General features: G+C 35.6%; 1 protein-coding gene across 6 annotated transcripts in view; it reads right to left on the reverse strand.

Annotated features, from left to right (window-relative positions):
• LOC113520734 (microtubule-associated protein futsch) overlaps nt 1-26010 on the reverse strand; it is a 110569-nt gene that overhangs the window by 73908 nt on the left and 10651 nt on the right. For all 6 annotated transcript variants that reach the window (XM_052897405.1, XM_052897403.1, XM_052897404.1 and 3 more), the window contains exon 2: nt 487-541. In XM_052897405.1, the coding sequence (XP_052753365.1) occupies nt 487-540 (54 nt within the window). In that variant the 5' untranslated portion in view covers nt 541. The remainder of the gene's footprint in view (nt 1-486; nt 542-26010) is intronic.

Raw genomic sequence — 26010 nt, forward strand, 5'->3', positions numbered from 1 at the left:
CAGTAGCTCAAGCAATAATATATTTGTAACATAGAACGAACATAGGTCATTTTTGATCCTGGTCAGACAAAGTTGGGGGTAAAAACTCATTTTGTATTATATAAATATATAAAAAAAAAACAAATACATAAATACAATACAATAACGTATAACAATAGGTAGTACTGGGGGGAAGGGTTGTTAGTAATGCGGACTAGCAGTCTCATTGCTAGCAATACACACTATCAGATCGACCTCCACGCGGTTCCCCCTGGAAAACATCATGGTTAATTATTGTCCAATTGGTCACTTTGGGCCAATTGATCTACCTTCATCCTCACTTGTCATCCTTCACTGGTACCCCACCAGCGTATACCGACAGCGCAGGCGAGGTTATCATTCTACCTTCACCCATTAAAAAAAAGCTTTACACTGATCAAAATTATGAATTTGTACATTATTGCTGATAGATTTTTAACAGGCGTTAGTATGACGGAGATGACTCACCATACGCCGCAACACGTCCTCGTCGTGTATCAACGACACATCCCCCTCAGACATACTGTAACAAACAAAAGAAATATTTGAATTGTAAGCAGGCCTAAACATATAAGTAATAACTTATATACACATCCAAAGGTTGCCTGGAAGAGATCGCTTTAGCGATAATGTCGCCCATTGTTTTCTCATTGTGATTATTTCTTGTATATGTTTATATCTAGCATAAGTTTACTGTTGTAATCTTTTGGAAGAAACAATAAAGAGTATCTATCTATCTATCTATCTGTCTATTTACACAAAGGAATAATCAATGATTTTTTATTTAAATAGAAAAGTTTGTTCCAACAAGAAAAAAAAATTTTGTGAATAGTTATGATTACTTATTTTGTACTTTTAGCAATGTGAATACATTTTTTTTTAATTTAAATAAAATTACAAAAAAAAAAATTAAATAATAACTATAACAAATTGGAATCGAAATCACACCCTTTTAAAGCAGCATTCTACATGTCAAACTTGTCCTTCATTGCTAGCATATACCTATGGCGCAGAAAAGGTTAAAATATTGGTAAATATAAAATTAAGTGAGCATACAAATGTGATTTAAAAAGAAAGTCTAAAAATAAAGAAACTGAAGGTTGAAAATATCGATTTTAATTGGTGTCAAGAGGACCAATGTCAGTGTTGTGAATACATAATAATTAGTAACAATAAGAGCTAGCGCATATGGCTGCGAACGAAGACGAACGTGCCCAAGGCTGCGTGTCGTTCGAGCAATTAAAATATTGATACGACGAATTACATAAATGAGTCACAGTTGAAAATTGTCAAAACGAGGCCAGACGATCGATTGGGTTCGCAATTATTGTCTACTTTTACTATATTATATGGCCATCTACCTATTGACGATCTTTTTAGTTTTCTATTGCCGACGTCCACTCTATTCAGGAAATTTATTGTAAAACACTCTGTCCAAAGAAACAATCCGGCGTCGATATAACAATAATTAATGTGAAATTAATACTAATAAATACGTCTTTTTTATATTAAAACCTTACCAAGATCGTTTTACAATTTGTTAAGATACTGCGTAGTTATGCACCAAAAAATACACTCGATTTAAGAACTACTTCCTTTTTTTAAACCAACCGCCGCCACTTGGATCATTTTGATTTATTATTGGTTTTTTTTTTTTATATAACTCAGAATGGCAAACAAGCTGACGGCCCACCTGATGGAAAGTGGTAACCGTCGCCTATAGACATGAACAGTACCATGGACATAACAGAGTATACTGTTTCGCCCATGATACCCCCCATGCGTTGCCATTCCCGAGGACTCAGGTGTTGTTCCTCTATACCCATATAAGGTATACCCACTAGTATAGTGTTCTGAAATTTATAATGATGTCAGTATTAATCATTGTAAGTATTGTAGAAATTTCAAATAATTATGTCATTTTTATACACACTTACATTATCCGAGTTTACTAACAGCGTGATATGTTTTTGTAATTTTAAAGCAAAAAATGTTTTAATATGTATTTTTGATGTTAATTAGTTTACATATATGGTGTTGTCACTTAATGTGGTTGTGAAAAACTTGTTTGTTAACCATTACGGTCATAATGTACACGATATTCGCCATGTTTGAACCTGTACTCGCCATAAAAGCTTTTACGTTCGTTGGAACGAAACGGTTGCAATGATTCAAACACATCTCAATATGAGGCGAAAATGGTCTTGAAAGTAATTAAAGACGGCAAACATATTTGCAGGTCGAATGTCCGATTTCTGTTTTATTTATTCCATTGGCTCTGTACATACAGAACATCCATTTAAGGTATTAATTACTAGTGAAACTTATTTTTTCTAAAGACATACGCGTTAAAAAATGACAAGTATCTGTTCTCCTTTAACCAAAAGTTGTCTGTAAGAGATCGCCCTAGCGATAAGACCGCCTTTTGTACCTTTATGTGTGTATTTCAATCTGTATTTACGTTACTGTATTTCACTTGAATTATTCACTTGTCATTGTATATTTTTGTTTATGGTGTAATAAAGAATTAAATAAATAAGTGTCCATAATTTCATACCTACTATAGCATATACGTATTAGCTTTTACGTGCGACTTCGTTCGCATGGCCGGCATATGTTTTTCTGATTGGTATAAAAAGTAGCCTATATCTTTTCCCATCCCATATAGTACATCATATATATCAAATTTTACAGTGATTGGTTAAGCCGTTAAAGCGCTTTAAGGTAATAAACAAACAAGTAAACTCACTTTCACATTTAATTCTTTTTTCTTTATTGTACACAAAATATAATGTTCAATTCATTCGAAACATAATGTACAAAGGCGAGCTTATCTAATAAGAGATTTCTTTTCAGAGAAACCTTTTCATGTAAATTGTATGTTATTTTTAAAATAAAAATAGGCAGTCATACGATTTGCATACATTGTATAAACACATAAGACATGTATACACAAAGAATAATACAAACTACACATATTTATATACCAGAGGTACCCAAGCAATCGACTTTTGTACAAAGTCTCCTTCTGGAGTGATTCAAGAGGGATGTTTATATGCATAATATTGTAGAGAAACACTGATAATTTTAGTGGTTTCTAATGTGATGCATACAATGTGCAGCCGTGCGAAGCCGGGGCGGGTCGCTAGGTTCAAATAAAAAAAAAGTTTTTTTTTTAATTTGGCTTATAAATGACGGGTAACAAATATAAAATAATTCAACTTCCTCCTTCTTCGAAGTCGATTGAAAATGACACCAACAAATGTAGTTTAAATTTAAACAGTTGAGAAACTGACGCTTCACGTTCTTTTTTTTTAATTTTTTTACGATGCTGTTATTGTGAGGTGCGATAATTTATTCAGAGTTTGTTCTTTTCAGTTTTGGTTGTAATGTTTTATGTATTTGTTGTAATGTTTTGTGTATTTGTTGTAATGTTTTGTGTATTTGTTGTAATGTTTTGTGTATTTGTTGTAATGTTTTGTGTATTTGTTGTAATGTTTTATATATTTGTTGTAATGTTTTGTGTATTTGTTGTAATGTTTTATGTATTTATTGTAATGTTTTATGTATTTGTTGTTAAGCGTGTCGAGTCTCCCATCCGGGAAATAGGTATTGGCGACCCGCACGCATGCTAAAGATAAAGGAGTTAAGGGGCCGTCTGAAAATCAGCGCTATATAGGTACATCTCGCTGGAGCTGCACATATATAGCAGCAGCTGAGGCGACTCCAGCAACCAGCAATATTAATTGTTTTTTTTTCTTTTTGTTGTTTTAATTTTTTATTTTCTTAATATTGGTAATAAAGGTTATCTATCTATCTAAATATGGTATACAGTACGCAGAATGTCTAATATTGCAATGAATCAGTTATGTCCACTGTAGTTTGTACTAATAGAAAATCAATTTTTTCCATTAAACACTGATATTAATACATGCCAATTACACGGCTCCGTGTTCGTATACACGACCGCACTACCCACGTCTGGTTTGTTCAATTGAAGAGCATGTGCATTGCTTACACGTGTCGTTGTTTTGATAGATTCGATTGACAAGACCGACTACCACTGTATATGTAGGTACATATACGAACAAAAAAACCGTGTCTTTAGACGCAGTCGAATTTGAACTGGAAGTAAATCTAAATCATATTGAATCGATGTGAATATATATATATATATATATATATATATATATATATATATATATATATATATATATATATATATATTTAAATATATATATATATATATATATATTTATACAACTTAGAATGGCAAACAAGCTGATGGAAAGTGGTAACCATCGCCTATAGACATGAGCAGTACCATGGACATAACAGAGTATACTGTTTCGGCCATGATACACCCCATGCGTTGCCATTCCTGAGGACTCGGGTGTTATTCCTCTGTACCCTGTAAATTCACGCCGTATATCACCCTTCAAACCGAAACACAGCCATGCAAACAGAACTGCTTTACGGTAGAAACACAAATGGGATAGAGGTACCCAAGCAAATTTATATTAAATATACATATTTGGTGTTAAATGAATTAATTCTTTATTATGCATACGGTGGTAATTACAGGCTGATGGGTAGATAATATGGTGTACAATACAGTATACCCGCAATGGATGTACAATATTAAGCCATTTCATGGCCTTATCATATCTTTACCAGAGGGAGACTTTGTACAAAAGTCGATTGCTCGGGTACCTCTGTCCCATTCGTGTTTCTAACGTGAAGCAGTTGTGTTTGCATGGCTGTGTTTCGGTTTGAAGGGTGGGATATCGTGTGAATTTACAGGGTACAGAGGAATAACATCTGAGTTCTTAGGAATGGCAACGCATGGAGGGCATCATAGGCGAAACAGTATACTCTGTTATGTCCATGGTACTGCATGAGCAGTACCATCTATAGGCGACGGTTACGACTTTCCATCAGGTACGCCGTCAGCTTGTTTGCCATTCTAAGTTGTACAAAAAGAAATCTTTTTTTTAACAGTTATCAATGAAATTTCAATTTTATCTTCTAGTTCAAAAACATTGATTTTATTTTAATTTATTTACGTCAAAAGTCATCCACGTTGCCTTAGAAAGATACTGTCTTTATTCTAGGCACTTCTTAGTTCCATATTACTCATCGTAGGTATAATTAGGATAAGCTTCACTTCGACATACTTAGATTATTGACTAAGTAGTTGAAATTTTACCAATTAACATACGTGTGTCGTTAACATTATTCACAGCTGATAATAGAGCCCCTCATAGACTGTCATAAAACTGACAAACATTTTCGTTACTATTTCAAATTTAACTTTTCATAAAAAATGTTAACTACAATAAGATTAATTGTTATCAAAACACGAGCTAAAAGGAAACATCCAAAGCCGTAAAGATATCTTAAAAAAAAAAAAACTTCTGCTAACATTGAATAATTTAAATTTCTGACAAATTATCACACTGAAGACTAGGCAGCATGGTCTCCGACCTTAGCCTGTTCCATAACGGAACAAACGTACTAAAAAAAATGAATAATTTAAAAAAAGAGTTCACGGTGTGGCATCTATTGATTTATAGTTGGACAAAGCACACAACACAGTAAATAACAAAGTGGACAAGTAACATAACCTTCAGCTTTTCTCCCAGCAGCTGTGCAACTGGAAGCTGCAGTGTTGACTGTAACTACTTACTATAAATACACGAGTACATATATGCTGTAAGGTCATCCCCATATTGGGCCACACACCGCACCCCGCCGCCCTTGTCCCGGTTTCCAAGTATTTGAGATTATTCTTTATATGGTATACTTGTACGTTTTTACAATCGCATATCATGACTTTATGGAGGTGAACTCTGGCATTGCGTCAATCTGAGAACCGGCACACTTGTCAACCATCTGGCGTTATAAGGATTTAATCTAAGGTTAAATCATGTTATACAGTTAATAGAGTTTTGAAAAAATAAGCTCTTCAACTTCCTTTTACTTTAGAAGAACTAAGTCACTTCCTAGTTTAGAGCAGAATATGTTTTTGTGTCTATAGGCGACGGTTACCACTTTCCATCAGGTGGGCCGTCAGCTTGTTTGCCATTCTAAGTTCTATAAAAAAAATAAAAAAAAAAAATAGTTTAGAGCAGAATATGTTTTTGTGCAAGTTGGGAATAAATTCCAAATGACAAACAAGTTAATGATCCACAAAATGGAGAGAAATAATATACTCCTTCGTCCATAGTGCTCCTCGTTGTTGTTACTAAGGATTAAGGTGTGTGGCGTATTACTGGCCATCACAATACGCATTTTATATAACTGGCCATCATATTCCGTCTTTCATACTTTTATATTTCTATTGTTCTTATGTTTTTAGAATTCTGTTATTATTAGTCTTTGTTTCCCTACCGATGAAGACGTGATAAAAGAGAACTACAATATTTAAGCATTTTTATAATCAAACCGTTTCTCTTAAGGTGTTACGTCTTCAAAGTGAAACACAGCAATGCAAAGACACCTGAGGGCCTACCATGAAATGTTTTGCGAAATTTCGGATCCGAACGAAACAAAAATTTGATTAAGTTTACGATGTCTACGATTACGTTTAAAAATATTAAAAATGCTAAAATATCGTTCCTTTGAACTTTTATGGTAGGATTTTTGATAAATGAAATGTTAAGCTCCTTTTACAGGGTCGATTTTGGTACGAACAAAAACACGAAATTGAGCCCGAAAATTTGGAATTACATTTCATGGTAGACCCCCTGATTGGCGGCAAAAGAACAAATGGAACTGAGATAGTTATGCTAGCATTGCATTTGTAGTCTTCCTCTGATCACATGTGATTTGATAATAAAATGTGATGTGGCTGATATTTGAAACAGCTTTAAATCTATTTGGTAAAAATATCAGTACGTCCTTTAACCCTTCTTTGCGTTACGGTGGAAATTTCCATCATAACATTGAATGCCCAAAAATTATATATAAAAAACAAGTTCACTTTAAGTTGATCGTGTCTGGACACCTTTTTAATGTTCATTGCAGAAAAAAAAACTTAGCTGTCAAATTTATTTTTTTTAACCATTTTTCCTTTACTTTTGTACATGAATTATATCACCTTGATTTATTTCACTTATAAAAAAAATCATGCAAAGAAGGGTTAAGTATATAAAAGAGGAAAACGGTGTCTAATGATAATTCTCGTTCAAGAACGAATGCATTAAACAACTATTACGGTTATGATTTATGTTATCCGCCTCATGGTGCACATTATATGTGTAATAACTTCTATTTGTGATAACATGGGGAATAAATAACATAATATACAGGTTTGTGGGTGTAGTCAACTTTAAATATATTCTTCTATTGAATTAATAAAAGTGTTAAATGTTACTTGATAACTGTAACAATAGACGACTGCTTTTGACTACCTTTTGAGGGATTATAGTCGTAAGTATATTCATTTTATTTACATATTTCTATTTAAAAAAAATGCATAGGTATTTCTCGTATTGACCATCACCGTCTTATTCTAAACTAAGCAGAATTACTACCTTATATAATTAATAACCAATAGATATAATATATAAATTAGTACATAGACAACGTTCAGATCAATACAAGCAGACATACTCAGAAATACAAATATTGGTTTTGTGGACAATAACCCATCGGAAAGTGATACGGTGTTCTAAACGCTACACCACCAAGGAAGTGAACAGTATTTTTATAATGTAATCATAGTAGAGATCATTTTATGGCCCAAAAAAGATGCATATGTGCTCGCAGAGATGTCTTTGCAAAGCTCTGCTTGCAGCCTGCTTGCGCAATTCTGGTGTACGCTACCCCTCCCCCCAGGGGGGAAAGGGATTGTTAGTAATGGAGACTGAGAATCCCATTGCTAGCAATATACCCAACCAGGTCGACCTCCTCGCGGTTCTTCCTGGAAACTGTCATGGTTAATTCCTGATGAATTCATCATGATGGGCTAACTGGCCTGTTTTCATTCTCATCTATCACCCTTCACTGGTGCTCCGCCAGCGTATCCCGTTAGCGCAGGCGGGGTTACCATACCATTTTCACCCAAAAAAAAACCCTCCCCCCTTTAAATAGGCCTGTTTTTTTTAATGGGTGATAATGGAATAGTAACCCCACCTGCGCTATCGGTATACACCGGCGGAGCACCAGTAATAGATGATTAATGAGGATGAAAGCAGGTCAGTTAGCCCATCCTGACGAATTCAACTAAAATTAGTTATGATGGTTTCCAGGGGGAACCACGTTGAGGTCGACCTGACAGGGTATATTGCTAGTAATGGGGCTATTTGATCCCATTACTAACAATCCCTTTCCCCCAATAGGTCTATGTTAATAACCGTTTCATATACGGATATATATATAGATATGTACATAGAATATTTTAAATAGGTACATCACGACTTGTTTACTGAACATACTAAATATTATAATGAATCACAAACACGGCTGGACGTGGCAAATAGTTCGACATAAAACCAAGTACGGAGCGACGTGGGCGGAGGTGTTTCCATAATGGACATAGTCACGAGGGGTTGCAGACGTATATACCTATAGGTACATGTTTTTTGCTCACTTTCCGAGCGAAGGTGACGTGAGATGAAGCCATAATTTGCGTAAATCACAGGAAGTTTATTCCTTATAAGCGTCGACGTATAATTATAATTTCGCATTAGTTTAATTATAAATAACTGTAAATAATAATGCGGTAATAAAATTAACTTTTTCCGGAAACATGAGAGACGATTTATGGATGGAATGGAACAGGATGTATGTTGGAATAGCTATGGTAGTGGTTTACTCATCTCCTTCCCGTGAGAGAACTTTTGCAACATAACTTTATACAGAGATCAAATAAGGAAACTGAGTTTAAATTAATAAATTTATGTTAATATATTTGATTCACATTTAACAAAATAAAAGAATACATTTTTTACAACACAGGGGGCAAACGAGCATTCGTCTCGCCTGATGGTTAGTGACTACCGCTGCCCATGATCAACCGCAACACCAAAGGCATTGCAGGTGTGCTGCCGGCCTTTAAAAAAGGAACATGCTCTTGAAGGTTGTGATATCGTATCGGTTCGGAAATACTGCTGCTGGAAGATTACAAAGAGTGATTGTACGTGGAAGAAAGTGCTTTGAAAAACGCACGGTAGAATCATTCAACCATTCATCCAGATGGTAATATTTACCAATCATAGAGTAAATCGAGAACAGGACCTATGCGAAAGTAGAGGCTTGAGTTTTTGATACAGATGCAAAGAGAACAAAAGAGTTTCAGCATATTACTTGCCTAATATTACTCAGGTGTCTGCTAATGACAATACTCATTCGTAGATTAAGAATAGTACGTACTGTAATACATTGGGTATACTTGTTACATAATGTCGAACAGCTCTCGCAGAGAATGCCAGAGAGTTGTGACATACGATACGACACATCTGTCACTTAACAGTTTGAGATAAGACCTTTTTAAACAAGCGAGTAGCTTGTTTTGGTTGCAATACTGGCTGTTGCCGTCAATTTGGGTAAAGTTTTTTTTTTGTTCAACTTAGAATGGCAAACGAGCTGACGGTCCCCCTGATGGAAAGTGGTAACCGTCGCCTATAGACATGAGCAGTACTATGAACATAACAGAGTATACTGTTTCGCATCGCATTCGCATTACTGTTCATGATACCCCCCATGCGTTGCCATTCCTGAGGACTCAGATGTTATTTCTCTGTACCCAGTAAATTCACGCCATATCCCACCCTTCAAACCGAAACACAGCCATGAAAACACAGCTGCTTCACGGTTGAAACACGAATGGGACAGAGGTATCAAAGCAATCGACTTTTGTACAGTCTCCCTCTGGTGGTTGGAATAGTATTTAAAAAGAATAATTCAGTCGTGGCGGGAACGTGATTTTATCTACATACGATTTAGGACTTCCTACGTTTTGGAAGCTAGTTAATTATAAAGATAACCGAAAAAGAAAATATCGTTATCATGACCTTAATGTTTTTTTTTTTTTGATGGGTGAAAATGGTATGGTGACCCCGCCTGCGCTAACGGGATACGCTGGCGGAGCACCAGTGAAAGGTGACAGATGAGAATGAAAACAGACCAGTTAGCCCATCATGATGAATTCATAAGGAATTAACCATGATAGTTTCCAGGGGGAACCGCGAGGAGGTCGACCTGGTTGGGTATATTGCTAGCCCCCCTGATTTTAATGTTGACTGCTTCAGCTATCTGCTTTAAACAGGTGAACGTTAGAGAAACATGACATTTTGCACAGTAATTTCTTAGAGAAGTATGAAAGGATTTTTGAAATTTTATCTCCTAAAAGATAGTAAAAGTCGCCCATGAGAAGTCTTATGCAGCAGCTGACCAGCACGCATAAAAATACCAGCGTGAATTCCTTGCTAGTTACATAGAAAAAGTATTGCATCGCCGTGGCTCGTATCCTGTGTTGTGCCACCTCAAATACTTCGAAATCTTCCGCATATTATCGCCCTGGGAAGTCGTTGACTTCTGAGTCACTGTAACGTCATAGGCATGTCATTGTCCACATTCATTACAAGCACTCCACAATAAAACATTGTGTGTATTTGGATAATTATATATTGGCAATGACCGGAACAAGCTGTGTTTGTAAACAAATAAAAATATAAAAATTGAGGAAAATATTTCTATTTAAGTATATAAATTATACTAGTATTATAAATAAGAAGGTGAGTTTGTTTCTTTGTGACCATTTAGCGCCTTCATTCAACGGAGCGATCAATCGTCACGAAATTAAGCATGATCTTTATTCTAGAATATACGTGTGGAAGTCTATATAGTCACAGTGGACAAACGAGCATGCGGCTCACCTGATGGTAAATGACTACCGCCGCCCATGATCACCCACAACACCAACGGCATTGCAAGTGTGCTGCCGGCCTTTCAAACTAGTAAACCGCATAAAGCACAAATTCTAAGAATTCCCTTTGTTCTTAAAGATGTAAGTGTAGCCTAGAGGGATACTTTGTATAAAAGTCGTTTGCTTGGGTACCTCTGTCCTATTCGTTTCAACCGTGAAGCAGTTGTGTTTGCATGGCTGTGTTTCGGTTTGAAGGGTGGGATATGGCGTGAATTTACAGGGTACAGAGGAGTAACACCTGAGTCTTCAGGAATGGCAACGCATGGGGGGTATCATGAGCGAAACAGTATACTCTGTTATGTGTATGGTACTGCTCATGTCTATAGGCGACGGTTACCACTGTCCATCAGGTGGGCCGTCAGCTTGTTTGCCATTCTAAGTTGCATAAAATAAAATAAATGTAAGTTTATCTGCTCTACTAACCGTGCGAAGCCAGAACGAGTCGCTAGTATAAAGGATAAATGAAACAAATTAAAAATACAGTACGAAAAAAGAATACAGACTGACGTTTGTCTGTGTATCACGCCACTGGGTACAAGTATATGCTTCATTTACTTGTTGGTAATCATAACATGGGGACCACCCACGAGTGCATTAAACAATTCACCTCAAAACAGGTGCGGTGACGTCACCCGGGTGTCTGTGGACTGATAACGTCCCCTGTTACGAAAGTGGGGCAGCAACAATGCAGCCTTAATGGGCACTCGGCTTTTACAAAACAGCGGATTAGTGTTTGGTTTGTGGAGATTTATAGTACGACCTACTATGATCATATAAAATGATGCGATATAAAACTGTTCCGATCCGTACAGTTAATTTTTTTTTATACAACTTAGAATGGCAAACAAGCTGACGGCCCACCTTATTTTTATATAGACATGAGCAGTACCATGGACATAACAGAGTAACTGTTTCGCCCATGATACCCCCCATGCGTTGCCCTGAGGACACTGATAATGGTAAAGCGTTAGTATACAATGGTGGGACACCTGATAGATGACTGATGAGGATGAGCAGTACCATCTTGACGACATATCCACAGAGTATACGGGTATATTGCTAGTTGGGACTATTTGCCTAACAATGACTCAGGTGTTACTCTGTACCCTGTAAATTCATGCCATATCCCACCCTTCAAACTGAAACACAGCCATGTAAACACAACTGCTTCACGGTTGAAACACGAATGGGACAGAGGTACCCAAGCAATTGACTTTTGTACTTTTTGTGTTTCGGTTTGAATGGTAGGATGTGGCGTGAATTTACAGAGTACAGGGGAATAACATCTGAGTTTTGTCGAATTCATCAATATACCCTGTGGTCGACGTCGACGTGGCCTGGAAACCATCGTGAACTTCGATGGGATAACTGATCTGCTTCATCCTCACCTATCATCCTTCATTGGTGCCCCGCCAGTGTATACCGATAGTGCGGGTGCGGCTACCATTCCATTATCATTCCATTAAAAAAACTGCCTTACCTTTTTGTCAAATTCATCATGGTGGGCCAACTGACCTGCTTTCATTCTCACCTATCATCTTCCACTGGTGCCCTGTCGGTGTATACCGATAGCGCGAGCGGGGTTACCATTCCATTATCGCTAATTAATAACTAACCCGCCTAGTGGAGGAGCAAGTTTTAGTAATGGGGAAGTTAGTCCCCATTGCCATCAATATACCCTATCGGGTCGACCTCCACGCGGTTCCTCCTGGAAACCATTGTGACTAATTTATCGTTAAATTTGTCAATGGGCTAACTGATCTGCCTTTTCATCCTCATCAATCATCCCTCATTGGTGCCCCGCCAGCTTATACCGATAGCGCGGGCTGGGTTACCATTCCATTATCATCTATTAAAAAAAAACCTTGTGTCCAACTATTTAGGTATGTCAGATGTGTGTCTAACTACTTGTACAAAAAATGCCCTGAGTTGATTCCTTTTACGAGACTCACTTTATTTTTAGAACAATATAATTTTATCCAAGAAAGGTTATAACCTGTAAACAAAATGTAAATAAAAATAGCTTGATTTTATTACTTAACAATATCATTAGCAAAGCAAAGGAATTCATTGTTCAGAATAGATCTGTTATATGTATTTTTATACAGATTATGTTATTTATATTGAGCGGCGGACAACTATGGCCGGACACTAATGGCCAATTTAAATTCGAAATGCCGATACATTGGGCACCGAATACGTTGATTTAATCTCCACTATAAATAACGCCATCTCGCTGGCTCAGATCAATGGTTGAAGGTCGAGAGAAATTTATATTGTCCACTTGTTTGATTGTATCGATTTACTTCTTGCTTCTCTCGATTTATCGACTCTAAATAATAAAAGTGACAGATTTTAATAATATTTTAACAAGTAAACGAATCTATCGATGAGATTAATGTAATAAATTGACTATTTAAGTTTATTATCAACGGTAATAATCAAACGGTAAAGGTCTAATCTTTGACAAAGCCTATTATATGTAGTATAAGTACATTTATTTTTACCAGAGGGAGACTTTGTACAAAAGTCATTTTTTTGTTTACATATGCATTCTTTTATCTCTTTTTACTGTGTACGTCTATCTATGTCTATCGGTAATTTTCCTATTTCTGAAATTACGCGTACGATGTAGCGGGCAAAAGCTATATAAACTATTTTTTTCTGACATCCTGGTGTCGCTTTCACTGTCGCAATCATGCAGCTACTACCTTATTACTATTCCACTCGGCAACTAACAAATAAAATGGAGTTCCCATTCGGTTCACGTGAAGCTTTTACCTATTTATTGTTTTTTTTTTAACCGTGTGACGTCATTAGCGGACGTGGGACATGATGTTGTGGGCTTAAGGTTATATCGGTTGAATTTTAATTTAGATACAGATGTTACGCGACAGTGCTTGACAAACTTGTATTAAGTTGTTAAAATTGAAGACTTAACTTTTATAAATTTATGATAACGCTGTAAATATTAAATGGCTTTATTAACTAAATTGTTACTGTATTTCTTTTATATTGTTCATTAATTATGACTTAATGCTATCTCTAAATTAAATATATAAATAAAAAAATAATAATTTTAAAATAAATATAAACTTCCTTTTTTTAAATTATGTATCTATAAATTAATTTCTTCAATAAATTGTTTATTTTGTCAATTATCAATTCTTATATTTTTTTTTATGTTTAGGTACAGCATGATATCTTCGGAAGTTCAGAATGCAAATTTGATGAATTATTTTTTGTAATAGTTTTACCCACTTCCGTTTTGTTTTCACATTTATTTTGTCACGATTGAAGCTGTTGTTTTTGACGTAACTAAATGTTTATATATAAAGCAATATTTTCGTCAATTATAAATCGAATTTAATTATTCTTTTTTTTTGGAAAATATACAATTCTCTTAAAAGAAGTGACCATCCATAGCCTTGTCTAATATTGCTTGAGTTTCGTCGAGTGACCACAGAGTATTTGTGTTCAGACGTTTTTTGTTTCAGTTAAATCTTTTATATTATTTTTTGTTTAATATTTTTGTGTAATATACCTTTTTTAATATATCCATATTAACAGTGGATGAAATAAATAAATAAATTATTAAAATTGTAGTAAAATTTTAAAATCTAAATCACATTAAGACTTGTTTGACAAATTACGTAACAATTCGTTTACCAAACATTACACGGCGAGCGCGGGCGCAGGCGCCGCGCCGGCGTTATATTTGCGCGACCTTCTAGACACAGATGCATCCGACTGATGCGTCTGCGCACGTTACGGCACAGCCTCCCACTCAAGGTCACGGACTTGCTAATACAAAGATATTGTCGCTAATTACAATGTGTGACCAAATGTAGAGTGGACATTACATATATATACATTTTTTATTCCCTTATTTTATTGCATATGAAAGATTGATTATATGCTTAGATAGACAAATCGATAGATTTATTACATTTATAGCCTGGTAATTCTATTTAAGTAATCAAATAGCGAGCATTTTGGAGGTACAAACCTGAACACCCAGAGCTTGTCCAACCTAGACAAGTTAATAGCAATATGGTACTGTAATTTAGAATAATTTAAAAAGGATGTGTCCTAATAGTGAAACTAAACATTTTTCCTAAAGAAAACTTATAATAAATGATTAAATATTTCGTGCCTCTTGTGTTAGTTTGGCGCGTCTAGATGTCAAGAAAAGGGCTTCTAAAATATTTATCGTTTATGGACCAAATTTTTTGGAGAAAAATTCATTTAACAAAACACTATCTGGAGAAGATGCTATATGCCATATCAGGCGGTAACTGTCCACTGCTGAATATAGCCGTCACCCATAAGCAGGGTTTTGCCAATAGTTGCTACAATTGGCAGACGTGTTGGAAACCGCAGTTTGGCTTTGGTGATGTTTTAAGAGGGACGCTGCTACCCATCCATTCGCCTCTTACTATACCCAAGAAAAAAGAAGGGATAGCCTAATTTATACCGGTACATCAAGGCACTTTAGTAATTATTGGCATGTTAATAAAGCTGAGTGCAGTACAGGTGTGCTGACGTCACCGCCGTAGGCCTAGACCGTTCCAAGTGCTGAATGATCTCACAACCGGTTGTGGTAATAACAAAACAGTTGAACGGAGTTGAGGACATGTGAGTCAGCCGCCCACTGGCCACCGTCGCGGTGCCATTGTGCCACCTGTTACAATTGATTGATTGGATGCTAATTATATTAACAATAACTTTGGCATGACGTCGCGCAGTGTTGCGCTGCCAACGAGCTAAGCAATCCTATTACACGTGTACCGGGGGGAAAGGGATTGTTAGCAATGGAGTTTGACAGCCCCATTGCTAGCAATATGCCTTATTAGGTCGACCTCCACGTGATTCCCCCTGGAAACCATCGTGAACAATTCTTGTGGAATTCGTCACGATGGGCTAACTGACCTGCTTTATATTCACCTGTCATCCTTCACTGGTGCCCCGCCGGTGTATACCGATAGCGCGGGTGGGGTTACCATTCCATTATCATCCATTAAACTACACGTGTACCTAGTGCCAGTGCTAACGTAGGCGATATCCGATTCATTTTTGGTGATCACACAAAACTCAGAGCCGGTTTGATTGCAGATTTGCTTCCTGAAACTTTGGGAGTATGTTATTTTCGATATAATATTGATAATGATAGAAGTATCAAAGATTAGGATTGAGACTTGGTTATCGAGATCTAGAGTTTACCTAACCGAAAATAGATATAAGAGTCTATCTAATACAAGAGGCATCGCTCGAGGGATTTGCAATTGCATTTTGCAACATTTGCAATAGGGGGGAAGGGATTGTTAGTAATGCGAGCTATCAGTTCAATTGCTAGCAATATAATATCAGGTCGACCTCCACGCGGTTCCCTCTGGAAACCATCGTGGCTAATTCTAATTGAATTCGTCAGTATGGGCTAACTGGCCTGTTTTCATTCTCTTCTATCACTCTTCACTGGTGCTCCGCCAGCGTATCCCGTTAGCGCAGGCGGGGTTACCATACCATTTTCACCCATCAAAAAAAAACATTTACAATAAGATTTTGAGTGGCTTTATCTATTTAACACTAATATTCCTTTTATTTAATGTGACCTATGGTATTCAGTTTTGGAGTAACCGCATTAACAAATTTTCAAATTTGCAAATTTTTATCCTTCTAAAAATCTCACAACAGCCAACTACCGAAGAAAATATATTTCTTTGTCTGCAAAATATAACGACCAATCTCTGAATTTGATAACACAAAAGCCTTCTTGTGTTATACTTAGTAAGATATACCGATTGAACCAAGACTCGATGCAGTATTAACTACAGAGGCAGATTCCGCCAGCCGTGTGCATATACGCAAATATATATTTTATGTAAGTACTATAATGCACCCAGTGGAACTGGTTTGCGCCAACGTACCGGCCGTGGGACGAGCCTGTGCCCGGACCTTTATTCGTTTTATACCTAATCCTGACACGATAATGGTGGATTTATTGTTCAAGCCATCCAGTATTTGGTTGTGGCACATAAGGGCAAATATCTATTTACAATGTGACAAACCTGGAGGAAAGGGATTTCTAGTAATGGGGTCAAAATAGCCCTATTACTAGCAATATACCGCGTCAGGCCGACCTCTACGTGGTTCCCCCTGGAAACCATCGTGACTAATTCTAGTTTAATTCGTCAGGATGGGCTAACTGACCTACTTTCATCTTCATCTGTCATCTATCACTGGTGTCCCGCCAGTGTAAACCAATAGCGCAGACGGGGTTACCATACCATTATCACCCATTAAAAAAAAATGTGACAAACCTACAGACTCGTCCAGTGCTCCGACCGGAATGTCAATGTCATTTACCTACCTACTACACATAAGGAAGGAAATTAAATAAACTTAGCTAATCTATACTTATAATAAATCTGTAGAGAGCTCAATTCTGTACATGAAATATATTTCCAAAATAACTATCAGCGGGGTGATTAGTGATCGATACTGATGCCAAAAATGCAATCAGTACAATTTTTGTCTGTCTGTCTGTCTGTATGTTCGTTATAGAAACAAAAACTACTCGACGGATTTTAACGAAACTTGGTACAATTATTCTTCATACTCCTGGGCAGGTTATAGTATACTTTTCATCACGCTACGATCAATAGGAGCAGAGCAGTGAAGGGAAATGTGTCTGTTACATCAAAACCATTGAACCGTGAGGAAGGACATAGGCTACTCATTTTACGAAAAACGACGGAAACGCGGGCGAAGTGGTGGGCGACAGCTTGTACCCAAGGGGTTGTTAATAATGGAAACTGAGAATTCCATTGCTAGCAATATACCCAACCAGGTCGACATCCTCGCGGTTCTCCCATTAGGGTAGGGAAACTATCATGGTTAATTCCTGATGAATTCATCATGATGGGCTAACTGGCCTGTTTTCATTCTCATCTATCATCTGTTTCTATTATTATTATTGGTGCTCAGCCAGCGTAGTGACGTTAGCGCAGAGCAAAAAACTACCATAGAGATTTTCACCCATTAAAAAAAGATTGTTAACAATGCATACGCCCCAACAATACTAGGTAGACCCGCGCGTTGCCGACTCTGAACAAACCTTTTTACGCTTTTTTTGAAGTATTCCCTTTTTAGCTATCCTTTAATACTTATCTACATATATATTTAAACCGATTGTAGGCAAAAACAAGACGTAGCACAAGGAAAAAGAAATCTACACAGCGTTAGTATAAAGTTTAGATTGTATTACTGGCGTCCAGTTTCCTTAATTGGCAAGAATATATTTGAGGATGTGCAAATAAAAAGATAAATATTGTAAGCAAACAAACGTTTGTGACACGTTCCGTCCGCCCACGGCACTCTGCCAGTGTCTGTTATTTGCCTAAATAATATTCTTTACTAGCTAATGTCAAGGCCTGTTTCAAGGGAACCTGCATCTTCTACTCCCGTGGTAATTTTTGGCAATTTTTTTTATACAACTTAGAATGGCAAACAAGCTGACGGCCCACCTGATGGAAAGTGCTAACCGTCGCCTATAGACATGAGCAGTACCATGGACATAACAGAGTATACTGTTTCGCCCATGGTACCGCCCATGCGTTGCCATTCCTGAAGACTCAGATGTTATTCCTCTGTACCCTATAAATTCACGCCATATCCCACCCTTCAAACCGAAACACAGCCATGCAAACACAACTACTTCATGATAGAAACACGAATGGGACAGAGGTATTCACGACTTTTGTACAAAGTCTCCCTCTGGTTATTTATTTTACACTTTATTGCACCATTTATAAAATAGTAAATACATTTATTTGTAATGAGAAATGATACAAAAGGCGGCCTTATCGCTAAGCAATCTCTTCCAGACAACCTTTGGGTAGAGGACATTGAGAAAAGAAAGAAAAACAAAGGGTAGGTGGCGCACAATTCTCAGTACTCATCTACGTTATACAAATGTCCTGAAGTTATTTTTAAAAATATGTAAAGTTGGCATTTAAAGAAAAAAAACAGCTGTCCCATTTAAAAAAAAAATAGTTTTCAAATTAACTCAGTAAACACATGGAGTAAGTTGCCGATCCTCATCATCTTTCTTCACTTATCCCAATTATTTGGGGTTGGCATAATATCATTCTATTCATTAACCGACTTCAAAAAAGGAGGAGATTTCTCAATTCGACCGTATATATTTTTTTTAATATACAAGGTTTTGACTTTCAGTTTTCCGACTGGTTTCTTGCTTGACTTTAACCCCCCTTCAGAATGCATTTGTTGGTGGTATTCGCTACGTACGGATTGTAGGAAAGGATTGAGAAAAAGGGAGGAGAACAATGGGAGTGGGTAAAGGAAGATGGTAAAAGAGGAATAAATGATTTATGCGGAAAACAGAAAGAGGGATACTGCAATTGCAGTCGTGTTCGCATGGCTGTGTTTCGGTTTGAAAGGTAGGATATGGCGTGAATTTACTGGGTACAAAGGAATAATACCTGAGTCCTCAGGAATGGCAACGCATGGGGCGTATCATGGGCGAAACAGTATACTCTGTTATGTCCATGGTACTGCTCATGTCTATAGGCGACGGTTACCACTATCCATCAGATGGACCGTCAGCTTGTTTGCCATTCTAAGTTGCATAAAATAATAAATATATACTATTTTATTGAAAGGCTATATAAGCTTCTGAAATTGTTATTATATATTTCTTTTCTAGATATATTTAATAAACAATTTTATTTTCAAATTGATAATTAAATAATTAAGAAAGAAAAATATATGATAAAAAAATAATTTAATATATAACACTTTATTTTGATTATTTGTTTATTTTATGCGATTTTATTTTGTAAAATGTAAGTATAAAATATCTAATAAAATAATATAGATATGTTCCTATAATTATAAATTTAATTGTGCCAATAGGGGGGAAAGGGATTGTTAGTAATGGGGTCAAATAGCCCTATTACTAGCAATATACCCTGTCAGGTCGACCTCCACGTGGTTCCCCCTGGAAACCATCGTGATTAATTCTAGTTAAATTCGTCAGGATGGGCTAACTGACCTACTTTCATCTTCATCAGTCATCTATCACTGGTGCCCCGCCAGTGTATACCGATAGCGCAGGCGGGGTTACCATATCATAATCACTCATAAAAAAAATTGTGCCAATAAGCCAGATAATCTAACACCGGCGCCGGCGCAGCGGGCGGACACAAGGCAACTTGATATTGCACGTTGTAATTCTCAAAACACGAGCCTAAACACAAAATGAAATGTTAAATTTTCACTAGGAAGTGATAATGCATTGAGCGGACTGTTTTACATCCAACTAAACCATGTTTAACAAGAGATAGTGCACGAGTGGGCTCCAACGTTACAAATATACATACAATGAAAGTTGCTATGCTGTAACTAAAACTTATAAACTACGTTTAAAAGCTCTATGCACCTTTAGCAATATATAGGGTAATAATATAACAATATGGTGATACTTATTATATATATATATATATATATATATATATATATATATATATATATATATATATATATATATATATATATATATATATATATATATATATATATATATATATATATATATATATAATATAGAGATAGGCGGGGTCACCATACCATTTTCACCCATCAAAAAACAAAATATACGAGGTAATATTAATAAAAGTTAATAACATTAGCGTAAATTATAAATATATTATGTTAAAACATGTGTATGATGGATTTATCATATATCCGAGTACAAGATTAAAATAGGACATGGAATTCCTCTCTCTATGGAGAATAGCAAACAGAAAAAAGATTTTTTCTATGAATATTATATATTTCAAATAGTCTGGATTGCAATAATTGCCATTTGATGTTTTTTTTGTTCGACCCCGCCTGCGCTAACGGGCGCTGGCCACCAGTGAAAACTATCATGGTTAATTCATGATGAATTCATCATAACCATGATGGGCTAAGGTCGACCTGGTTGAGTGTTTTAGCATTCTCATCTATAACAATCCCTTTCCCCCATTCCCTTTGATTAAGTGAAGTGTCGTTTGGTACCAGCATAGAATAGGCCATGCCTTCCTTTCTCGTAGGTATCACAAGAGGTGAAGGGATGGCCAGAAGCGGCACTCTTAAAACATCTCTAAAGCCTCAATGCGGTTGCCAATCTGCCAAGAGTGGTATCTACTGGCAAAGCCCCTCAAGATGGAAGCTTATTTTCAGCAAGGGCTAGGTAAAAGCTGATATGATGGTAGAGATACCTTGACTCTGCATCGAAGCTAAGACTTTATTATAAGGTTCAATAATGCAACAAAGTTGCATGGTCGTTGCTTTACATGTTTAGTACATCAATGCAATAACCGTGCTGTTTTGTTACTTAATATTATTCAAGTAAAGATGATATTATTATGTGGCTACAGGTTTGAGTAGCTGCGCAAGTTCCAGACCGGCCAAACCTGTTGATCTTGTTGACAACAATATGACATTACTAGCTGGTACCCGCGTCTTCGCTCGCCTAATGACGTCACAAACTTTCGACTACCTTCGTCGGATTTCAAATGACTAATTTTAAACACGTTGTATGGGCGTGAATTTACAGGGTACAGAGGAATAACACCTGAGTCCTAAGGAATGGCAACGCATGGGGGTATCATGGGCGAAACAGTATACTCTGTTATGTCCATGGTACTGCTCATGTCTATAGGCGACGGTTACCACTTTCCATCAGGTGGGCCGCCAGCTTGTTTGCCATTCTAAGTTGTATAAGGAAAAAAAAAACTACTGGACTATTACAGGTAGTGTCTGTAAATATTTTAGTAACTAGAGGTGAACCTTTGGTCAGTCTTGAAGCTACTGTTTTTTTTTTATACAACTCAGAACTGTGCTGTTAGGTTAAGACATTACAGCATCATGATATGTCAGAGCTATTGGCTGTCTTACATGACAGAAAATAATGCATGTATGTCTATTTCATAGCACATATTTATCTACAGTTATTTATTTATACTTTATTGTACACACGTACTAATACATACAAATATATGATAATGGAAAGTAAATGTACAAAGGTAAGCTTAACTCTGCAAGAGTTCTCTTCCAGCAACACCCGAAATGGAAGGGAATATCAATATCAGCATGTAGAGCTGTGACAATTTATATACAAAAAGCCGGTCAAGTGTGAGTCGGACTCGCGCAACAAGGGTTCCGTACAAATACATCAAGTTTAAACTTATTTTTGTGAAATAACTAGAAATTTACAATTGTACATTCTACAGTTTTCTTTCAGCTTCTCAAAGGTTGACTGTAAGAGATCCCTTTATGGGATAAATCCGCCATTGTATATTAAATCATTTATCAGTGTTCAATGTGAATTATGTACATTTCATTCATGATTTTACAATACAATACAATTTACAATAATTTTTATTTTAAATGAAATTTTTATTTTTTATTTATTTAATTTTTATTTAATTTATTGCTAGAAAAGATTAGGGATCCTTACTAAAACTTTAGTAACGTAACTGAAGGTGTAAAAAATGCTATAAAATATCTTTGATCGCGTGCGCTGCGGAAACTATTGGTGATAGAACAAAAGTATGTTCTACAATATTGAAGAAAATATCAATAACTACGAAAAACTTCGCGATACTATTATCGTTATATCACAATAACCATTTTTTAAAATGTTATAAAAATGTCCACACGTGCGAAGTCAGGACGGGTCGCTGGTAAGTTATAAATACATATTTAACATGGCTTGATAATAATTACAACGAATTACATTCATCGTCAATATGAGAGGTACCTATAGTTGTTACAGACAGACGTAAACATTACTCACGACTATTCAGGTTCTACTTGAGTCTATTTTGTGCCAAGGTCCTGATCCGCGATTAGGATGTTTGTGCATTAGTGACGTCACCTGTGACCACGTGACAGACACAAGTTAAGCAGAAATTGATGAAACCAGCAATGACTGGCGGTCAGTGACATCATTTGTTAAATTGAAACAGGTTGATTAATGTTTTGCAAATGTCACATCAAATTTATATTTATTTATTTATTTTTATTTTTTTGTTTATTCATAGGAAAACCAGGGCGACACTAGAGCAAAAAAATACAGTTTAGGATCACGAAATAAGCCACTAATAGGTTTTCACAAGTGGCAACAATATAGATACAAGGCGCTGTACACAAAGCAACAAAAATAGGAGTTAACAAAAAAAGTGAAGTTAAATAAAAGTTTGTAAAAAAAACAAACAAGAACGAAAACAAAGCAAAAAAAAAAAAGGTGAATAAAATACAAAGTAAAAATTAATTACAAATATTTGATTAAAATATGGGCTTCTTGTCCATACAATAGCTATTCAAACTGACTATGAATAAAAAATTGCCTACTCAGTTGATCTCTCACTGATATTATGTTTTTCGAAAATAGATCTATATTAAGAGTTTTAGAAATAGTATTAAAGTTGTTGCTAGCTCGCCAAAGGAACGAATTTTGTCTATAATTCGATGACACTAGTGGGATAAATAGAGTAGAATTATGCCTTCTATGTTGTTGTTTATAACACACTGTCGTACTAAAAGCAGTTTATAGTAGATACGATAGAACTCTTCACCAAGCGAACGGAAGCACAAATGATCATTAAATGATTTCTGTTCTTTTCTTTTACTTTTTTTTTTAGAATGGCAAACAAGCTGACGGCCCACCTAGTGGAAAGTGGTAACCGTCGCCTATAGACATGAGCAGTACCATGGACATAACAGAGTATACTGTTTAGCCTACGATACCCCTCATGCGTTGCCATCCCTGAGGACTGTGTTATTCTTCTATACCTTGTAAATGCACTGCCATATCCCACCCTTCAAATCGAAACTCAGCCATGTAAACACAACTGCTTTATGGTAGAAACACGAACGGGACAGAGGTGTCCAAACAATCGACTTTTGTACAAAGTCTCCCTCTGATAAACAAATTTTTACAAGTATGACAAATATATTTTAATGTTTAAGATTTTTAAAAGGAGTTTTGCTAAATCTATATATTAAGATAAACTGTTTAATATAAAATTATAAGACAATTTTTTTTTTTACAAGTTATATTAATATTTGTAATTTTATTTAAATAAGTCGAATCGATAAGAACCAGTAAGAAATTCAGAAAGAATTTGAAAATAATAACCACAACGCAATTAATATAATATTTAAAACATTGTACAAGTTTTTACGGCGTACCAAATTTTCAAAGGTAAAAATTTCAAAAAACAATACTAGTCTCCCGTTTAAACTCTTTATTTCGTTACCATAGGTACTTAGAAAATTTAATAACAAAGAACACCAATTTTATGTCAAACAGTACCTTATAACGTTCTATATAAGTAACCTCTCTATAAGCAACATTCTTTATTTCTTATTTATTCCACTCAGCTTAGTTAGTAAGAGAAATAAGTAAAAATATTTTCCAGACGGTAAGTTTTTTTTTTTTTTTGTAATTTTATTTTAATATATTAATATATTAAGGAGCGATTAAAAATACGTGTCACTTTCAGATGTACCAAACAACCAGTGTTGCACCTTTATTAAATATTACCACAGACAGTGAACAGGAATATTTTGTTACATATCAACATTTTTATACTCCTTTTTTCCCCCATAAGCAACATTTCCTTATAAGATTTTTTTTTATTGAAATTGGTTCAAATTAGTTGCTTAAATAAAGCGTTTACTGTATATTAAATACTATAATTAATTAGATAAGTAAGCAAGTAAACTGTGCTAAAAATATTTTACCTATTTATTTGTATTATGTATTCGTATTTCATAATTAAAAATTAACATGCTGGACGTAGGTCTCCTCTATAAAGGGGGGTTTTGCCAGTAGTTGCTACGCTTGGCCAGCGGATTGGCAACAGCAGTTATGCTTTGGAGATATTTTAAGAGGGACGCTGTTTCCTATCCCTTGCCCTTTCTTATTCGTCTCTTACGACACCTATGAGAAAAGAAGGGGTGGCCCATTCTATTGTATGTATTGTATGTATTATGTGCCTACTCGTATGAAACCAAATATTTTTACTGCTTTATTATAATGCAATAGATAAATAAATTATTATGTTTACAAAACTATGAATAATTCAATAAGGATCACGTATAGTTTGATAAATGCCAACACAAATAGGAAATGTTGGTGTCTATTATCGATGGAGGCTAAACAATCATAGACTATACAAGGAATAAGTTGATATAAACCGTTGTGAAATAAAGGACCGATATAAAATAAAATTAAATAAAGTACGAGACCTCTGTAAACTGGCACAAAAGTTTTATACTCTGCTAAAAGCATAGACAATGCAAGTCTATTTGTAATCACGTGACCGACGCCTGTTAAGTTTTTAAAAGTTCGTAATTCCGTTAAGAATTTGAATAGGTTGCTCAACTTTTAGTGTTCTGGCGTGACAGAAACAAGAATTCCATTCATTCTAGATGCAGTCAATTGTTAATAAACATTGTATTTATTGCATTTTTTTTATATGTACTTGTTATATCATGTACTGATAATTTTTTCACCGCATAATTACATTTCTGTTTTGCCAAAGGTTTACACAGAGAGAATGCTATATAGTATTAAGTCCGCCTTTTATATTAGACTTTTTTTGTCAATAAAAAATAAATAATAATAAAATAGACGAGTAATACTGTAGATATAACCTGTCCAACGATCTTATTTAACTCTGATAGTAAGTTTGCATTCGGTATGGAGGTTGGAAGTTTTCTGTGCAAATTCTTAGTCGTCTTCACAAAGAAAGACGTTTTCAAATCGGTTGTATTTTTTTTTTGTGTTTGTTATCTCATAGCTCCATCAGTTATAAAGCCTTTTGGAAAATTCTTTTTTTATTTAAAAGGATATTCTTACAGATCAGTCCCATAGAAATTTTATCAAAATCGGTTCAAATGTTTAGTTTTAATTGAGAATAACTGGTCTTGTTATAAAGGAAGTCGGTTGTTTTAAAACAATCTTAATTTATTTTATTTGA

Source organism: Galleria mellonella, unplaced genomic scaffold (assembly GCF_026898425.1).
Source record: "Galleria mellonella isolate WM207_F2 unplaced genomic scaffold, CSIRO_AGI_GalMel_v1 utg36, whole genome shotgun sequence".
NCBI classification, from domain to species: Eukaryota; Metazoa; Arthropoda; class Insecta; order Lepidoptera; family Pyralidae; genus Galleria; species Galleria mellonella.